This window comes from Gymnoscopelus microlampas, assembly GCF_963454915.1.
Source record: "Gymnoscopelus microlampas genome assembly, chromosome: 12".
Taxonomy (NCBI): Eukaryota; Metazoa; Chordata; class Actinopteri; order Myctophiformes; family Myctophidae; genus Gymnoscopelus; species Gymnoscopelus microlampas.
In genome coordinates, this window is record NC_139949.1 from 49,272,257 (window position 1) to 49,292,990 (window position 20,734).

A 20,734-nucleotide genomic window follows, 5' to 3' on the forward strand; every position below is an offset into this window, starting at 1 on the left:
TTTAACATTTCTTTGGGCTTTTAAAAAATGGCATCTATATACAAGCTCATAGCACGGCACCGAGTGCCGTGCTATGAGCTTGAATATATATCTTTGAATATATATGTCATAAAGAGAACATTTCTAACTCAAATCTTTGCTTCTGGGGGTCCCTGGAACAAAACATTTTGAGATGGGGGTCCACGGGCCAAATACATATCTAAAAATGTTTTCTAAATCCTAACAGTATGATGCTATATCAGTGGTGCTCCAACTTTTCCATGTCAAGGACCACCCAAAATGATATGCATTTGGCCGCGGACCCCCATCTCAAAACATGTTGTTCCAGGGACCCCCAGAAGCACAGATCGTAGTTTAAAATGTTCGCTTTAAAACATATATATATATATATTCAAAGATTTGCACACATTTTCCACGATTTGTCAAAAAATGGCAGATCTACAAGCCCATTGCGCGGCATTCAGTGACACGCTATGAGCTTGTATATCTGCTATTTTTGAATAGCCAAAGAAATCTTTAAATGACACAGATGCGTTCCCGGTATTAAGAGCTCTATACTAAGCCCCCTCCTGTTTTCACTCTACACCTATGTCTTTGTCAAAGAGTCTCAGTATCCTTCATTCGTTAAAGTGGTACCTGGACCCCTTCTTTTTTTCATATTATTCTGAAACACATGACTGAGTTTATAGTTACAACCATGTTTTCCATTGAAATGGAACTATAGGCTATCGCTTCATCTGTCTGCATCGCTCGCCAACTGACTGCACTATGTGTACGTATGCCAGTGGATGAAGTAATGCAGAGAGAGACCGTTAACAGAGCTGCTGCAGCATCATAATAGTCTTTTAATAAAACCAAATCAAAAGGAGCCGACCTGATGAAAGCGATAGGCAGGACTCCTTGGCCAGACCACGGTAACATCGAGAACTTAAAATCTCAAGGTCTGGAAAAACTGGTTAGAAGCAAAGATGTCTTATTGACTCTAACTCAGCTATAAATAAAAGCTATACCTTGAGCTTTTATATATCATGAGATCTGAGATCTGCTATTTTCAAAAGATTTGTATACGTTTCTAAACTTGTGAAATGGGACATTCTGCATAATTATTCTGGACTTTAACTTGTAACAGAGTATTTCTACATTGCAGTATTGATACGTTTATTTAAGTAAAACATTTGAGTACTTTTTCCACCACTGAGTATTACAACGTTGCGAAGAAAGATCCCAGTGGTCTGAAAAATCACCTCTTAATCCGGCGGTGACAATCGGCCAAGGTATGAATTTAATGCGCCACTAAATCGCAACACACTTATCCACATTGACAGCTTGTTATAAACACCCTTCAGAATGATCTGTGCTGAAAGTTACAGACCAGCAAATTATTTTCTAACACTCGGTACAGGCAAGGCATATCAATGAGGCCGCAAGTGAAGAAACAATAAGCAAAAAAACAATAAGCAAAAAAACAATAAGCAAAAAAACAAGTGATCTATATCAAAGACTGATAACATTTTATGGAGGGGAAATTGTGAGCAGAAATACAAAGTGCAGTTATGAATGTGAGCCATAGCTTGAGTACAAAACATGTTGTCAGTTGGTGTATAGTCAAATATTGCAAAACCTATAGAAATATTGCGGTCAAATCCTGTAACAGTGGTTTATATTTAAATAATAAAAAGCAAAAACACTTGCTTATATCCCCAAACAGTACACACACTTACAATCACACCCTGCTGGCTAGCATATTGTCCAAGACAGTTACTTTTCAGGAAATGGAAAAAGGAATCTGTGTTCCAATGGATCCAATGTAGTTATTGTTTAATCTCGCGTAGCCACTAGCCAGACAACTAATCCACAATCTCCGGATGCTACAGTATATAGAGTCTGGAACTACACCTCCTGAATGCTGGCTGCTGGCTCCTGGCTCGCGAGACTAGCTAGCCCAACAGCGACCATAATGTCGTTAGCATTCAGATAAGTTCTGATGCCATCAGCAACACCGCTGATGTACAATACTCACTGTGCCAAACAATGATACCCACTACTTCACTGTGCAGTGCAATCATTATCATACACACACGGATATATATATATATACATAATTCATACAAAGAAATAACACAATCCTTTAAAATATGCCACAAATCTTCTGTTTGTATTTACAATAAATACTGTATTGGTGATAATTGCATAAGTACCTTTTAAAAAAAAGAAAATCCTTTAAATTTCAAACGCTGGTGTTTATGGCTGTACAGAATGTCTAGTTATAGCAACAATCACCTGCATTTTGTACAATGATACAGGTATGATGGACATAACTTTGAGCTAAATCTGTGATTTCATTGGGTTGAAGTAGAGTTTTTCTCTGGTACTGGACACATCATAGATTGTGTAATGGTACAGTACAGTGTTTTGTGTCCATTACATCCTCAAAGACTGAGCTTTTGTTGTACTACTGTAACATTGTTTATGTTTTTGGGGGATTACGGATGGGAATTAGCATCCGCTAAATCCGGCACTTAAACATGTGTATGTATTGCATCATGTCTTAGTGTTCATTCATGTGCATTGTCCTGACCAAATAAACAAATAAAGTCAGTAAGTAAATCCTTAAAGCGACACTAGGTAACTTTCCTCTTCTACCCCGGATGTGAACCCGGTTTCCTGCGCATGTGCTGAAATGTTTACCATTGAGCTAATAGAGCCTGCCTGCTTGCTCAGGGGATAAATTTAATCTCGACCATCAGGTCAAAATTCATGTCAGATCCTGTGTCTAGGTGAGACATGACCTTTGACACGATCTAAATGTCTCAATAGAAGAGCAGGGAGACAAAATACAACCACCCCAATTGTATAAGTTATATTGTATTAACATACAAGTTACATAGTGCTGCTTTAAATGTCACACATTTTTTGTTTGTTTGTTTGTGAACAAATGTAAAAGGAGACAATGTATGTTTTGATGGCACTCCTGAGAGATGGGAGAATTGATACAATGTGGTAATTAATGTCATATACTGGTTTTGGCATTGGTCTCTATATGTTTACTAATAGCACAGCCATAAATTAATCATTTACCAATAGTAAATATAATAAAATAAAATAAACAAGACTCACATGGTGGACTCACACACGTCACATTAGGGTTTCCTTATCAACTCTGGCGGGGTATTTTGTCACCTTCTAACCACCTTCCATAAGTGACAATATTCCACAATTAAATGTGGGACACAAAAAAAAATATCAAAGTGCAACCAGAGAAATAAAAGCTCTTGCCTATAAAATATTTCTCTACTTTATGCTTTGTGAAATATGTATGTATGTCAATGGCGTACCTGATTGTTCTAGTGACAACAGATTTGTGAAGGGAGGGGAAGCAGACTTTTAGGGGGAACAAAGTCCGTCTGTTTGCTTGGGGTTCAAGAACTTCAGGATCTCTCGTATGCCGTCTTCGCACGCTGTGCTTTGAACTTCGCTAAGGTTATCGCCCTCCTCACGGAATTTTCTCCAAGTCTCTGCAAAGAACGTAATCAAAACTTTACATTTATTACCGAGCAGGAAAGACTCAATGAAATTCAATTCATTTGGCACATGGCTCGTTAAAGGTAGGGCTAAGTGATATTGTTTTGTTGTCAAATAAGTGTTAAATAGCTCTATATTCTGATAGTATACTCATTGCTATAGTGTGTTTGTTCAGTAACAGGAGTCTCCCTGTCTCTCCAGCTCTTTATTAAACAGAAAATGCATTTTCAGGTCAGGATACCAATTGTATCCAATCAGGAGAGAGAACTCACACAGGATACAGAATAAACAAGTGAAAATTGGAGCTGGAACACTATACAATTTAAGCTGATAAATGGGTACTCTCTTTGTATTGGCTTAAATTGGCGACCCACCTGGAAAGGTGAGACCCCTGTTATTGATCAAACACTCTATGGCAATAATTACAATCAGACTATAGAGCTTTAACCATTTAACCAAAAACAATATCACTTACCCTACCTTTAACCCATTCAATCCGGGAATGCATCTGTATCATTTTAGATTTCTTTGGCTATTGAAAAATAGCAGATATACAAGCTCATAGCGCGGCACCGAGTGCCGCGCAATGAGCTAGTAGATCTGCTATTTAAAAAAAATCCTGAACATGTTTTGTGAAAATCTTTGAATATATTTTTTTTATATAATTTGTCATTTGTCAAATGGACCCCCCAAAATTATATGTAATTAGCCGGCGATCCCCATCAAAACATGTTTTTCCAGGGACCCCCAGAAGCAAAGATTTGAGTTAAAAATGTTGTTTCCAAAAATATATGCATTCAAAGATTTGCACAAATGTTCAAGATTTTTCAAAAATAGCAGATCTACAAGCTCGTAGCGTGGGGCACTCTGTGCCACGCCATGAGCTTGTAGATCTGCTATTTTTGAATAGCCAAAGTATAAAATAATGGTTATGCATAAAATATGACTCTTTATTCTTATTCTTCAAGAGAAACAAACCTTCATCGACCGTTGTAAGTAACGTATAGTTTTCTGGATTGGCCATAACGTCTTTCTTTGGAATGTCTCCAGCTTCCATCAACTGTAAAACGCCTGCACACAAACGAAAGCTCAGATGAAGGCCCTCAGGCCAGGGTGGAAGGTCTTTGTCATAAAACAGTTTACAAAGGAACGCACATCCCGAGCGATAAAAGCCCATGTGCTGGACAGAAGAAACACATGAAAACTGAAAAATAAAGAGTCCGCACACTGGATCATATGCTCCAATGGATATTTATGCTATCATTACCACTAAAGGTGACGTTTTGAGCGTCTATACAGTAGCTCTCGAGCCAGACCCTGCAAAACATCACATTTGGTGTAAACAGGGTTCAATTATTTTGTAAAAAAAAAGTTCCGGACATTTTCTCAACTACTTAAGCCCTCTATATACTCCTTTGTATGACAAATAGCGAAAGTAGCCGATCTACAAGCTCACAAGCGTGGCTATTTTTTAATTAAATTAATCAATTAATGAAAAAAAAATTGACAGACACTCACACATTTCTAAACTTTGCCCAAAATAGTGACGCCAGGGTTTAATGGTCTTGTAACTTTCCTCTTCTACCCCAGATTTGAACCCGGTTTCCTGCTGAAGTGCTGAAATTCACTCTGACCAGAAGCACGGCTAAAACACATCCCCACCGGCCATAAAAATGTTTTAAAAAGATAAATAAAGAATGACCAGAGGGGGGGAATATCAAAAGAAGAGGGAATGGAATTTCTGCTCATGATGATCCACCCAGCAAATCCAACCCTGGTGTTAATAACATCGTAGCTGTCGGGGCAGAAACCTCTGATCTCCATATTTTTACTTTTTGTGTTTTTTCGTAAATTAACGCCCTACTTTGATCATACTACAGCGTCACACAAAAGCATCAAAAGTAGCAGATCTACAAGCTCGAAACGCGGCACGAAGCGACGCGTTTCGAGCTTGTAGATCTGCTACTTTTGATATTTTTTTATTTGAATCCTGAAAAGTAACAGTTTTGAAGATATGAGGTTTCCAGGTTTTCCAGGTTTTGAGCTTGTAGATCTGAATTTGAATCCTGAGTTTTGGACATATGAGGTTTCACACCCCCACAGAGACAATTAATAAATATAAATGTCACATTTGACATTGATTCTTCATCGTGACAACCCACCTGTCTCTCCTCCGGTGCCCTCCACAGCCTTCCACACCTGTACCTCCAGCTCCGTGTTGCTCTGTCTCTCCACGGCGATGACCCTCACCACCGCCCCGTGCGTCTGTGCCTTCAGAGACGATTCCACTTTGTAGACGGCCAGGAGGTGGCTTTTATACCCGGGAGGATAGCACCCGGTCTGGTTGCCACCGCTGCCGCTGCTGCTGGCCGCTTTGACCTCTGCTGAACGTTAAGAAACACAAAATCACATCCGTTGTGAGTGTGTGAGTTTGAAGATCCACCACCCATGTACGCACAGAAAAATAATGGTTCTTAAATGGTTCTTTGAATAGGCTAGATGGTTGCACAAAGAACCATCAACTACTAAAGAACCATTTGATCTAGTGAATGGTTCGTCGTGTTCCGCGTCCAGTTCTAGAGAACCTTTTTTAGTCAAAGTTCTTTGAGGAGCGTTTGAACTCTTAAACCATGTCTTAATAGGCAGACATTCATCGAAAATAGCCGATCTACAAGCTCACAACGCGTCGCACCGCGACGCGTTGTGAGCTTGTAGATCGGCTATTTTCGGCAAACACATGTCAGCCGGTTGATGAAGTTTATACGGTTTAAAGGACAACTTTGTTTTTTTTACAACCAAGGTTTATGTTTTAGATTGTAATTAAAGTAAATAAAAGATGAGTGTTAAAATTTTTAAATGTACTGCTTTCTATAGTTTTAGCAATTTTCGAGATCTTTTTTACAGTGGGCATTCTGTCCGGTGGCTAAATATGTCTTTTTTTACACAATAACCCGATGTTTTCTTTATTATTATTTACAGTAGCTCTTCTAGCCCCCAATAACTCAGATCTGGCCATCAAAGACCACAGGACCTTTTTTATTTTGTAAAAAAGGCATATTTAGCCACCGGACAGAATGCCCCCACCCACTGTAAAAAATATCACGAAAATTGCTAAAACTATAGAAAGCAGTAAATTAAAAAAAAATAACACTCATCATTTATTTACTTTAATTACAAGCTAAAATATAAAACTTGGTTGTAAAAAAACAAAATTGTCCTTTAAGGGATTTGGGTTCTTTATAGAACCATTCAAATAAATGGTCCAAAAGGTTCTCTCTGGAACCACAAATGGTTCTTCTATCTATGGCAATCACTCTGAAGAACCAGTTTCGGCTCAACGTTGGCACCTTTATTTTTCTGTGTGTACTATATACCCTGAGTAAGAGTTACTGCCGTCATGTATAGGAGATAATAAGGTCCCTGTGTGGAGATTTAATAGGTTCTTCTTCAATAGACTCCTTATGGAGGGCAGACAGCGAGGTCAAAGGGTTTGAGGTGGTTCTAAGGTGTTGCTCTTGATGCACTAGGTATCAGTGTCGATTTCGTCGACTAAAACTATGACGAAAAATGTCTGTCGACAACCTTTTTCCACTGACGAAAACAAAAAAAAAGGAAATATAAACTAAGCTATGATGACTAAAACTAAGACTAAATATATTGATAATTTCGTCAACAAATAACAACTAGACTAAAATATTTTGGAGGGACTAGTGGAGAGAAGTCATGATGGGTACGCGCGGGTGTCACAGACCGAAAATACTTAGCTGATCTATAAGCTCACAACGCGTCGCAGCTCGACGCGTTGTGAGCTTGTAGATCGGCTATTTTCGGCATACAGCTGAGCTAAGTGAAAATCATTTTGATGCCATCAAGGCCCGCCAAAAATACATTTTAGTCGACTAAATCAACTGTAAATTTAGTCGACTAAAACTAGACTAAAAGTAAAACATTTCAGATGACTAAAATATGAAAAAAATAAACAGAATTGTATTCAAAAGACTATGACTAAAACTAAATCAAAATTTGCTGTCAAAATCAACACTGCTAGGTTTGTCGGTTGGGGTGATAGATATGTTATGCTGGAGGGTGATGTATAGGCCTAAATGACTGTTAGGGTTGTACGTGTCTTATTGTTTTTGTACTGTAATTGTAATGTATTGTATTGTGTATGTATGCAGCTGCGGTCCTTGTCTCCAAGAGAAATTTCTCCCAAGGGAGACAAAATAAAGTAACCTTGAACCTTGAAAGATCGGCTATTTTCAGTGCCGGCACACAACCAAGTATAAATCAATCGCACTTTATTTACACCAAGCCAAGCGCACCAACCCAAGTGATACTCATAATGCTTAGTTACAAACATGTGGTCAAATTCGTTCTACTGATATGCCACCAAAATGTGGAATGCCCTTCCAACAAACATCAAAAAGTGTGGCTCCTTACGCTCCTTCAAAACCGCCATAAAAGAGCACCTGTCTGCATTTTGTCCTACAAAATCCCACTAAGCTTAACACCAAAAAGGTCACCCCTCCCACCCCCCTAATTGTTCACTGTACATGTACGTTCAATGCTACTAGTGTATTATTGTGTCTTTAAATGTCCTAATGAATTGAATACACAGGACCACAATGGAAACAAGCCCCCAGGGCTTCCTTTTAACAATCTTTGCAAACCGTACCTCTGTACAATCTGCAAACCGTTAATAAACTATTCAATCAAATCAATCAATAATTGCCGGTGCTGGGGGATTAGAAACGAGAACCGTGCGATGCAAAGGTAAGCTCTCTACCAAAGGCAAGATCTCTACCAAAGGCAAAGAAATCTAATAATAATCTAATAATGACATTATTAGAACATCAGTTTGTGTTTGTTACCTGGACAAACCTTGCAGCACTTCCCCGGTGACTTAACGGGCAGTTGGCATGGGTACTGGCTGGGACAGGCGATGCGTTTGCAGTCCTGTATGCCGTCATTACAGGAGCACACGATGCACTCCAACACCTTACCCAGCACCGGGTGCCACATGTCTCCATGGGAAAACGTCTTCCCATTGTACATACATGCTATAAGATATGGAAAAACACATCTTAATATTGTCTCACAAAATGTTTTTATTATTTACTTTGTTTATAATATTATTTATTTGGACAAAAATGATTGAAAATAGCCTATCAAAACATCTGTACATCTGGTATTTGGTGCAATTTTTCTAAATCGATTATTTTGGGAGTTTTTTCTATTTTTTTCTTCTACATTTTTCATCCCGCGATTTTGTAATCCTTATTTGTCACCCGATGCCAATTTTCTAAGTGATCCTGGGCGCTACACTCCCCTCACCAGCCAAGGGATGCCAGGGCCGACAAAGTCAATTAGTTGGATTAACTGTTGCAGCCCTAGTTTTGAAATGAATTGAAAAGTTTATTTCGAATAAGGCAATGTTAAAAACAATATTACAAATGAAAGCAAATAATTCAGAATAACAGCAACATTTTAAAAAGACCTGGTTAGTAGACAGTTCAGAACAACAACAAAAGAAGTGAAGCGTCACCTCGCTGGTGTTTCCTCTGTAACAGTATCTTCACGGTGGTCTCTGCAGCCCCTTTGAGGTTGAGTTTATTGAGCCTCAGGCCCCTGAGCGGGGTGGTCCGCACCGCGGCCGAGCTGCTGCCGCCGCCGCCGTGGTGGTGGTGGTGGTGGTGGTGGTGGTAGTGGGGGTGGTGGGGGTGAGGGTGGTGGTTTGGGTGGGGGTGGGGGTCCGGGGCGGGGCGGCTCTTCAGTGGCTCTCCTCCTGAAGAGCACTGATCTACAGAATGTCTCTTTGTGTGTTGAGAGAGAGACACAGACAGAAGAAAACACAGTTCATCACTTCACTGTTTAAGTGAAATTAATTTCCAATACACGTCAATAAAGAATCCAGACAGTTACACTAGAAACACTGCATTGCGGTCGTGTATGCATTCACATCCGTCTCTGTCCTATAATGTAGTGAAAGAAGACTTTGAAGGAATTTAATGGACGTCATGTTTTGTGAGATCATAGTGACCTTTGACCACCTACTTCTAACCAGTTGACCCTTGAACCGGTTACAGTATAAGCTGACGTTTGTGCCAAATGTCATGAAATTCCCCCCAAGGCGTTTTTCTGAAATGTTTGAAATGACCACAATTAGCATAATATGCCATACAGTTGGAAGAAAGTGCAGATTGATGCTAAAGTCGGCCACAGCAGCCCTGACAAAAAAGGATTTTGTATTTTAAAACAAAATGCCAGACGCCAGAGGGTTAACCTTCGCTTTTATGAAATATCTTAGATCGTTAGGATTTTCTGGAAGATTGAACATGCATTCTATTGCTAGTTTGACCATTTCAAATACTCTTCCATCTTAAAATAAGCAATCTACAAGTTTACAACACGTTGCAGTGCGACGCGTTGTAAACTTGTAGATTGCATATTTTCAGTGCGCAACATACTTCCATAGAAGACACGCTGACTTCTACTGAAATCAGTCGTGACGACTGAGAACTTTAATCCATGTGCGACTGCAACCACTTGCAACAGAATCCCAAAAACTGCACGACCTGCAATATGGCTCAATTCAGACCTCTGCAACCGGTTGCAATTTGCAACTTGTTATGTTGCAAAAACAATTGGTGTGGACTGGGCTTCAAGGGAAATCCCTTCTTAATTCAACTCTGAGAGCATAACATTTTTACCATAAAAGCAGTTTTGCGTCCGTCAACAAAAATGATGAGACAAAGAAAATATATAAAATATGCTCCACCCAACAGCGTCTTGTGCCTGCATGGGTAATCTTACATGTTCATTTGTTTGCTGTGCTAAGAGTTCCGCAGTTGCCATGGAGATGGGGAAATCTTGTTCTTGTTCGTTGTCATTGGTTAGGTCCGTCGGTGTAAACATAAACGTTACTCGGGGAAATAAGGAACCTTATGCCACAGCGGTGTTGTTGTGATGTGGAGAACGGTGCGACATCTAGTGGCTGAATGCTGTATAATAGCACCTTTAAGTGAGTAACAGACCTCTATTATTACGGGATAAATTCAGAAGGACCTACAACGCCTCGGTTCAACTGAAGGTTCCCATCCTCCGATGATGATGATCCACTGTTGCCTCCATCTAATAAAATGGAAAAAATATATAAGATGTATGGAACACTGTTGGAATCATAACGGCTACCATCAGATTGTTGAACAAGGCATGACCACCAGGGTTGATTTTGACAGCAACTTTTTATTCATTTTTTAGTCATAGTCTTTTGAATCAAATTACATTTTGTTTTTGTCATATTTTAGTCATCTGAAATGTTTTACTGTAAGTCTAGTTTTAGTTGACTAAATATCATAATCATCGTAATGGCTGATTTTACACTTGGTTACCACTTTAGCCCTATTTTATACCTAGGCTATTTGAAAATAGACGATCTACAAGCTCACAACGCGTCGCGATGCGACGCGGTGTGAGCTTGTAGATCTGCTATTTTCAAACATTTTAGTACTTTTACTTTGGGTACTTTAAGTACATTTTGATATCAATACTTTTGTAATTTCACTCAAGTACATTTTGAATTCCGGACTTTTACTTGTAATGGAGTATTTCTAAATTGCAGTATCGATACTTTTACTTAAGTAAAATATGTACTTTTTCCACCACTGACGCTGTGACGCTGTAGTATCGAAAAAAGATAAAATATGGAGATATGAGGTTTCTGCCCGACAACAACGATATGATATCGATATAACGCCCAGCTCTGCCTGACAACACCTTGGCAAGAAGGAGGCCTATAATATAGTATAATATATGACATTATTAAGTCAGTTACACTCAGGAATGGCGTTCAGGGGCCAAACTTTAAGCCTCTCCAAGTACTTGGTCAGCATGGGGTTCAGCACACTACAGTAAAAAGTACTGTGTAGATATTTAGTGGGTTCAGAGGTCAAGTAGAACCAGCCCCTGGGCAAGGAGCAGTGGTGGGAAAAAAAGTACTAAAATGTTTTACTTAAGTAAAAGTAGCAATACTGCAATAGAGTAGAAATACTCGGTTACAGGTAAAAGTCTGGGTAATGAAAATTGTGTTGAGTAAAAGTACAAAAGTATTGGTTTCAAAATATACTTAAAGTACCAAAAGTAAAAGTACTCATTATGCAGAATGTCCCGTTTTACAAGATTTTTAATACATTTTATACATTATGTCTAAAATGTATGAATAGTTTTTTGAAAATAGCAGATCTACAAGCTCACAACACGTCACATCGCAATGCGTTGTGGGCTTGTACTGTATGTCTATTTTTGTCTATTTTCAAAAAGCCAAAGTTTAAATAGGGCTACAGTGGTATGTTTTGTAATAATAATCAAAATGTACAAAGTAACTAGTAACTAAAGTTTTCAAATAATTGTAGTGGAGTAAAAAGTACAATATTTGCCTCTGAGATGTAGTGGAGTAGAAGTAAAAGTGCTGAAAATTGGAAATATTAATATTGGAAGTACTACTTGAGTACATGTACTTAGTTACTTTACACCACTGGCAAGGAGGAGAGACAACGTGAAAGTTTGACAACCTTTGCACACCATGCAGCAGGTATCTGGAACGGACACGGGCGAGGAACAGGTGAGCGACTGGCAGGTTTTCAAAGCACAGAAGATGTTTCCATTCTGAAAGAAGATCAATCAAAGTAAAGAGACATGCTAAACACGCAGCCGAGCGGACAGAGAGAGAGGGTTGGTAACTTTGTAGCGGCAAAAAAGTGGCAAATCCCAGATGCATTGTTACACAGACAGAGAACAATTTATAATTTAGGCATTTAGCAGACACTCTTAATCCAGAGTGATTTACAGTAAGTATGGTAAACACGAGGTAATACATCAAATGCATAGAAATAGTCATCTAGGACATTGGTTCTCAAAGTGGGGTCCGGGGACCCCCAGGGGTCCTTGAGGGAGGTACCCAGCTAAATGATGGATAGTAACCAAATGGACCCTTATATGTCTGTAACTCAGAGAGTGTACAAATGGAACCAAATGGACCCTAACGGGTCCATTTGGTTCCATTTGTACACTGATTTTACAATATAGATTGGTGTCCCAGAGATGGAAATACTGTTAAATGGGGGTCCGTATAGCCTAATGCATGTCAAACTGGGGGGCCTTAAAATGGTTGAGAATCACTGCTAGAGCCATAAAAATCTTCTCTTATGGGGGTCCCTGGCATATCTTTTCAAATGGGGGTCCGCGGGCTAATAAGTGTCAATTTGGGGGTCCTTGACATGAAAAAGTTTGAGAACCACTGATCTAGGATCATAGGTAAACCAAGAACCTATCATCAGCCTAAACAGTTTCATATTAAAAATATATATAATAATCTGTACATTGAAACAATACAAACTATAGGCAGGGTCCCCACACATTTTTAGCAATGAATTTCCAAAACTTTTCCAAAACTTTTCCAGAATATTTAGCCCAATTTCCAGGCCTATATAACAATCATTCGGCGCAATAATGTGTCTCTTACTCCTATGTAGAATGCCCAAAGATAGGCAGTGTAGCAAAAAATAAAGTTTGAGACATACATTAGGCTGCCGTCACACAGCCCGTTCGGCGAAAAACTACTTATGTTACATATTTCGTGTAATATTATTCATGTTTATGAAAATATTTTGTTTTAACAAAATCTATAGCCAAAAACAATGCATAGCCAAATATTTTTCCAGGACCCTTGATAAATTCCAGGACCTTTGATGATGTTTGATCAATTTCAAACCTTTTCCAGTACTGGATTTTTTTTTTTTTAATTTCAAAATATTTCCAGGAATTTCATGACCGTGGGGACCCTGTATAGGGTGCCAGCAGGTCAACAAATGAACCTGGCATCTGTCTACATAACATGCCATCTAAATGACATCATAACCATTGCATAAGCCTGCAAGGTCGTCAAGGCTATAGGTCAAGTGTTACGGGATGAGGTGGAGTCTGAAGAGGTGAGTCTTCAGATTATAGCGGAAGATTGGGAGTGAGTCTGCAGTTCTAACTGCAATGGAGAGTTTGTTCAAATCCGAGCAGCACCCATCAAAGAAGGGCAAAAATAGCAGCACATTTTGAGTGCTAATGTATTCATGGCAACTCAGTAAATAGCTGGGAGAAATACAACAATGTGCGAACACGGCAGCAAGATTTGTGAACTGTAGCAATAAAAGAAGGTTCAGCCAATGGAATACAACCACCCTAAGGACTACTAACCATCGAGTGTCCTGAGTAGACCTCTAGAACTACTGCACATATAAACACTATCTGTGCCGATACTGCCGATATAAACAGAGATGCTACCTTTAAACACATTTTAAATCTGAGGATTTTTTTGTATACTATTGAAATAGTTTACAAATGCTGCTATTTGTCCCAAAGTGACTGCAAAAGATTGCTGCTATGTGTCTCAAAAAGCTTTATACCCTGTAAATATATAACATGAATATAACGACGCAAAATGACATAGCTCTGTTTACACAATGTTGTACCCGTTCCAAATGTATATACTTTCCCCATTTTTGACAGTTTTTATTATATTTTGACACTTGCTTTGGCAATGTAAAGGTTTTTTTTCATGCCAATAAAGCTCCTTTGAATTGAAAACATTTTTTTTTAATTGAATAGATGTGTGGATCATAACTGCCCCCATCACTATGATATCTGCATTGTAAGAATGGAATGCGGAAGTGCTCTGTCTATCTCAATGAGATAAGTGATAATGTTTGGAACTATAGCGTATAGCAGCCCGCTTTGCGTGGCGTTACTCTCTTTTCTACACTCTGCTTACAAATCTGTTAACGTTCTCCGCGAATGAAACGAGTGTTGTGATTGGTTGAAAAAGATCTGTTTCTGGGGGAAATACGTGCGCCCCAAGTCCCGACTCCCGCCCCTATAGACACTCTCTGCATTAGGCCGTGACCAGGCTTTTCTCTTCACAGATGAGTAAAGGCTGGCTAAAGAGGCTATACTTACAGAGCATGTGCATATGACACACTGGTTGGTCTGTCTGGACGGGAACAGGTTGTGTTTGGTGAAGGTCTCCCCCGGTTGGTAGACGGTTCCGTTGTGTCTGCAGGACTTCACCGAGGCTCTGAGTCCTGCAGGGATCCTGGGTTCATCTGAACAACACAAAGTCACCACAGCTCTGAATGTGTTCACAGCCAATCAGACTTCATTTCATTTACATTTTATTCTAGTGCAAAATCACAACAAGTTGTCTCGAGACACTTTATACGTTGTTGTCGGGCAGAAACCTCTTATCTCCGTTTTCTAACTTTTTGTGTTTTTTCGTAAAATAACACCCTACTTCAGGGGTCTTCAATGTTTTCAGGCCAAGGACCCCTTAGCTGAGAGAGAGATGAATCAGGGACCCCCCACTACATATTGCATAATCAAACATTTTCATAGATAGCTTCATAGACGTGTACTGTATGTGTATTTTCAGACAGTTAACCACTTAAACCAATCAATACTTGTACTTGGTCTGCTCTTTTTTCCCCCCTACCCCAAAACTTCTTCGCTGAAAATAGCCGATCTACAAGCTCACAACGCCTCGCAGCGCGTTCCCCTCAGAATAAAGAGGTTAATGTAAAGAAGTTCCTATCACACAAAGGTTTGGTGGCCCCCCCTGTAGTAACTCTGAGGACCCCCTAGGGGTCCCGGACCCCCTGTTGAAGACCCCTGTCCTACTTGATCATACTACAGCGTCACACAAAAGCATCAAAAGTAGCAGATCTACAAGCTCGTAACGTGGCGTAAAGCGACGTGTTTTGAGCTTGTAGATCACTTTAGCTATTTTTGAATTTTGGACCCTGAAAAGTAACAGTTTTGGACATATGAGGTTTCCACCCGAAAGAGCCCCCCCCGCCCTACTCTGCGCAAGCATTTTTTTGCGACGGTGGCAACGAAAAAAGAAAACCCCCCCTTAACTGAAAGAAACCTGAGGCAGAGCCAGACTCTAGGGTGGGCCATCTGCCTTGACTGGGTCGGGGGGGGAAAGAGAGAGGGAGAGAGGGAGGCCCGGCGTCACAGGGGGGCGTGAGGGCAACCGGACCATCTTGCCCCCTAAATCAAGACTGCCAGTTAAAAAATAATAATTAATACGTTTCTGCGTTTTGCCTTCCTCAGCGTGTTAAGAAAGTGGTTAGTGGTGTTGTGTGTACCAGGAGGGACTGATAGACAGACAGACAGACAGACAGAAAGTGGTCAGTGGTGTTGTGTGTGTACCAGGAGGGACTGATAGACAGACAGACAGACAGACAGAAAGTGGTCAGTGGTGTTGTGTGTGTACCAGGAGGGACTGATAGACAGACAGACAGACAGACAGACAGAAAGTGGTCAGTGGTGTTGTGTGTACCAGGAGGGACTATGATAGACATACAGACAGACAGACAGAAAGTGGTTAGTGGTGTTGTGTGTGTACCAGGAGGGACTATGATAGACATACAGACAGACAGACAGAAAGTGGTTAGTGGTGTTGTGTGTGTACCAGGAGGGACTATGATAGACATACAGACAGACAGACAGAAAGTGGTTAGTGGTGTTGTGTGTACCAGGAGGGACTGATAGACAGACAGACAGACAGACAGAAAGTGGTCAGTGGTGTTGTGTGTGTACCAGGAGGGACTATGATAGACAGACAGACATGACAAGGACTTCAGCTGCTGTCGGTAAAAATAAATACATGTACAGGCGGCTGCAGTACCTGTGCACCGGGGACAGCACTGCTGGGGGTCCTTGACCGGGTTCTCACACGACACGGTGGGACACTTGATGGTGTTACATTTCACATGACCTGTCTGAGGGAGCAGGGGTATTATGACCACGTTGTTAACACATGCACGCACACGCGCACACACACACACACACACACACACACACACACACACACACACACACACACACACACACACACACACACACACACACACACACACACACACACACACACACACACACACACACACACACACACACACACACACACACCCCCCCCCCCCCCCCAGTCTGGGAGACCAGGGATATTATGACCACATTGTTAACACACGCAGATGCACGCATGCACGCACAGACACACCATGTGACGCATGCGACGCATTGTGAGCTTGTAGATCTGCTATTTTCAAAAGATTTTTTTAAACATTTCATACATTTGAAAACGTGTGAAATGGGACGTTCTGCATAATGAGCACTTTCTATTTTTGGAAGTACATTTTGATACCAATACTTTTGTACTTTTACTGAAGTAAATTTTGAATTCCGGACTTTTATTTTTCAGTATTGATACATTTACTTAAGTAAAACATTTGACTACTTTTTCCACCACTGATAGTGCAAAGTACATGTTGTAATAAATCCTTGGCGCCTACCTCTGTGCAGGCACAGCGCATACAGAACATGAACCCAAAGGGCTCCAGATAGGGATGCCAGCTCTCTCCTGGGCTGAAGGTCTTGTCTTTGAACGTGCAGAGAACCCCCGACCCTGCAACGAAAAAATAAACAACATGAAGGGCTATTAGCGATGATGATGAGAAGTGGTGTAAAGTAACTAGTATTTCCAATTGTCTATACTTTTACTTCTACTCCACTACATCTCAGAGGCAAATATTGTGCTTTTACTCCACTACAATTATTTAAAAACTTCAGTTACTAGTTTCTTTGCAGATATAAATTATTACATTATAAAACATACATTAACCACTTATGTCCTATTTTATACCGAGGCTATTTGAAAATAGCAGGTCTACAAGCTCACAACGCGTCGCATGGCGGCGCGTTGTGAGCTTGTAGATCGGCTATTTTCAAACATATCTGTACTTTTACTTTTGGTGCTTTAATTACATTTTGATACCAATACTTTTGTACTTTTACTTAAGTAAATTTTGAACATCAGACTTTCACTTGTATCAGAGCACTTCTACATTGCAATAATTGATACTTTTACTTAAGTAAAACGTTTGAGTACTCATTCCACCCTGAAAATAAACTAAATGAAGTGGGCTAGTGATGATGATGAGCAATAATCTGACATAATAATAAGGCATATGGATGGATGGAGCAGCGAAGCATGGCATGAGGAAAAAAGAAAGGAAAAAAAGAGCCAAAGTTGTTTCTGGATGAAGTGATGTGGAAATGATTAAAACGATTCTGTCTCCCCGACAACCTCCACAGCCAACACATGCCCCACTGGTGACTGGCAAGTAACTAGGTACATTTACTCAAGTACTGTACTTATAAGAACAATTGTGAGGTATTTTACTTATTACTTATTTACTTTACTTGAGTATGTCCAGTTTTCAGTACTTTTACTTCCACTCCACTACATTTCAAAGGCAAATATTATACTTTTGTATAACTACAATTATTTGACAACTTTAGTTACTAGTTACTTTGTGGATTTTTACAAAACATGCATTAACCACTTCAGCCCTATATTTATTTCGGCCATCTGAAAATAGCAGATCTACAAGCTCACAATGCGCAACGCATTGTGAGCTTGTAGATCTGCTTTTTCTTTTTTTTTATGAAATTTTGAAAACTTGTGTAATGGGACATTCTGCACAATGAGTACTTTTACTTCTGGTACTTTAAGTACATTTTGATACCAATACTTGTGTACTTTACTCAAGTAAAATGTTCAATTCCGGACTTTTACTTGTAACAGAGTATTTCTACATTGCAGTATTGATACTTTTACTTAAGTAAAAAAAAATGTGAGTACATTTTCCACCACTGGTCACAGCCAACACATGCCACCCTGAGCCAAAGAAAACAATAGCACTGTTCTTTGTCCCGTTTAAAATCTACAAGAATATGAACATAACGGCCCTGAACATAACGGTTCTCAACATAACGGTTCTGATGCTGTATAGTCACAGCTGCTGCAGAGACGCATCAATACTTATAGAATGTCATCCTTTAAAGCACTGTTTCCCAAACGGCGGCTCGCGGGACTCAAGTTTGGGTCGCAGGACCATTTGTATGTGGTCGCGAGTAAATATCCCCTTATTTTTCGTTTCTAACATTTTGTTTTTAATTATCATAATTTCAAAAATACATATTTTTTAATTCACCCAAAAAAATGTAGCCTACTATTTATTTTTCATAGAAAAATATTAAATAAAAAATCATGAACGAAAAATACTTTTAAAAAAAAATACCATAAAATGTCAAATAAACACTTTTAAGAAGTAGTGCAATTAGCAGATCTACAAGCTCACAATGCTTCACGTGAGCTTGTAGATCGGCTAATTTCACTACTGTTTGGGTCCCGGCGGGGAGACACATCAAACCTTTCTTTTTTGGGTCTCGAGTCGAGATTTTGGGAACCAGCTGCTTTAAAGCAACTTTAAAACTCTTTTCTTTTGGGCCGAAAGTGAGAGAAACACAAACCTCTTTAATCTACAATCTATCACAGGCTGTTATTTATCTGAAACCCAAACGCCTTACTTATAATAGTAGTTCTATGCTTATTACTAGATAATAAGCATATAAATCATATTATTGTACATATTCCTCTTACCTTTACGGGGTTTGAGCTCCACGGTTGCCAGATAAAGGATGAATGTGGATAAAAACAGGGGATTCATGGTCTTCCACAATGAGACACAGTGCTGATGTTTTGCACCTAAAAGCCTCCTGTATAAAAAGGTCTCGTTTCTTTCAGCCAAACTGAACACAAACAGTGTGAAAGTGAAGGATAATAAAAAGAGAAACGCCACTTTATTGCTGTCTCGTCCAAAGACGCCTCCTACAGGAAACAGGCGGCCTCACTACATCACTAAGGAGGAAAAAACAATGATGAGTATTTAAATGAATGGCATCTGAAATAAATCTAAAAAATGCTCATCTGTGACTACATCTGCCTTTGCTTTTGGTCATCATCTGCAGTGCTGGAAGAAGTACTCAGATATTTTTACTTTTAAGTAAAAAGTAGAAATACCACAATATAAAAATACTCTGTTACAAGTAAAGAGGCCTGTGTTCAAAATGTTACTTTGAGTAAAAGTACAAAAGTATACTGGCATCAAAATGTAGGCTACTTAAAAGTATGCAGAATGCCCTATTTCACAAAATGTATATAAATCTTTTTTGAAAATAGCAGATCAACAAGCTCACAACAAGCCACTTTGCAATGCATTGTGAGATTTGTAAATCAGCTATTTTCAAATAGTTAAAGTATATAGGGATAAAGTGGCTAATGCATGTTTTGTAAACTTTGTTTTACTAGTTTTTACTAGTAACTTGTAACTTAAGTTTTCAAATCATTATAGTGCCTCTGAGTAGTGGAGTAGAAGTGAAAGTACAGGAAGAAAAAAAAACATTACAAAAACAGTACAATACATATAGCCTTTGTACTGGAAAGAGTACATAATAAAATCTGCAAGTTCTACCATTTACCTTAATCACCACACCAAGCAAAATGATCCACAAATCTGGAGAGACTCTGATGGCCATTGTGATGATCAGGTCACACATTGGAAAAGGATGCATTAGTTAATAATACCTGTAAATGATAGGCTAATTAATTAATCAAGGCTGAAGCATGTTGATTATACATTATAGTCTGGTGTATGTTTGCTTTTTTGTTATGTCTGGTGTCTATTGTTGATGTTCTTGTCTGTTATGTTCAAAAGGCTCTGTGCACAGGAAATTGGGCCTCTTCCTTTACTCACAGGTGTTACCAATGATACTAATTAAGGTTGTGTTCCATTCTGGACAGGTCAAACAGAGTCAGGGTGCTGATATCATGCATGTTGGCTCACTGGAAACGCTCTGCTACACCAGCGAGTCTCAAAGTGTGGTCCAGGGACCCCTATGATTCCTTGAGGGGTTTCCATTTGACATTAAAGCGTTTGAGATCCACTTTGCTACAATACATGGAACAGAGCCTTAATCAGTATAAGTGGTAAGACCTGTGAAGTTAGTAAGGAAGAAGCCCAATTTATTTCCGATATGGCGCTGTGCATAGAGAGCCTATTTAGGCATTTAGCAGACTTATCCAGAGTGACTTAACAATAAGCATGGTAAGCACATACATCATAATGCAGAGAGACAGTGTAGTGCCTCAGTAATCTATAGGATCACAGCCAGGTAAACAAATAGCATAGCTTTGGTCTAAAAAACAATATACTATTAAAACAATAAACTGTACAGTACATTGAAACTATACAAGAAAGAT

General features: G+C 39.4%; 1 protein-coding gene across 2 annotated transcripts; it reads right to left on the reverse strand.

The window, feature by feature from the left end:
- Positions 1–1,141: 1,141 nt before the first annotated feature.
- On the reverse strand, positions 1,142–20,091 carry chrdl2 (chordin-like 2). Of its 2 annotated transcripts, XR_014602003.1 has the most exons (13): positions 19,954–20,091; positions 19,076–19,333; positions 16,923–17,035; positions 16,259–16,352; positions 14,527–14,672; positions 12,093–12,186; positions 10,592–10,653; positions 9,068–9,335; positions 8,394–8,582; positions 5,685–5,906; positions 4,501–4,593; positions 2,046–3,515; positions 1,142–2,015 (listed from the first exon to the last, which is right to left on the reverse strand). XR_014602003.1 is itself a non-coding variant. In XM_084074802.1 (12 exons), the coding sequence occupies exons 2-12, from the start codon at positions 19,140–19,142 to the stop codon at positions 3,385–3,387; spliced, it is 1,479 nt and encodes a 492-aa protein (XP_083930928.1). In that variant the 5' UTR covers positions 19,143–19,333; positions 19,954–20,091; the 3' UTR covers positions 1,142–3,384. The 2 variants fall into 2 exon arrangements, 1 of the variants encoding a protein (XP_083930928.1); XM_084074802.1 differs by having other exon boundaries at positions 1,142–3,515.
- Between the last annotated feature and the right edge of the window lie 643 nt (positions 20,092–20,734).

Bases quoted from the DNA above. Each gene is read 5' to 3' on its own strand.
- chrdl2 (XM_084074802.1), bottom strand. From the start codon at position 19,142: ATGAATCCCCTGTTTTTATCCACATTCATCCTTTATCTGGCAACCGTG. The intron at 16,353-16,922 runs GTAGGCGCCAAG...CTGCTCCCTCAG, and splicing joins TGCGCTGTGCCTGCACAGAG to ACAGGTCATGTGAAATGTAA. The intron at 14,673-16,258 runs GTACTGCAGCCG...TGTGTTGTTCAG, and splicing joins GTGCTGTCCCCGGTGCACAG to ATGAACCCAGGATCCCTGCA.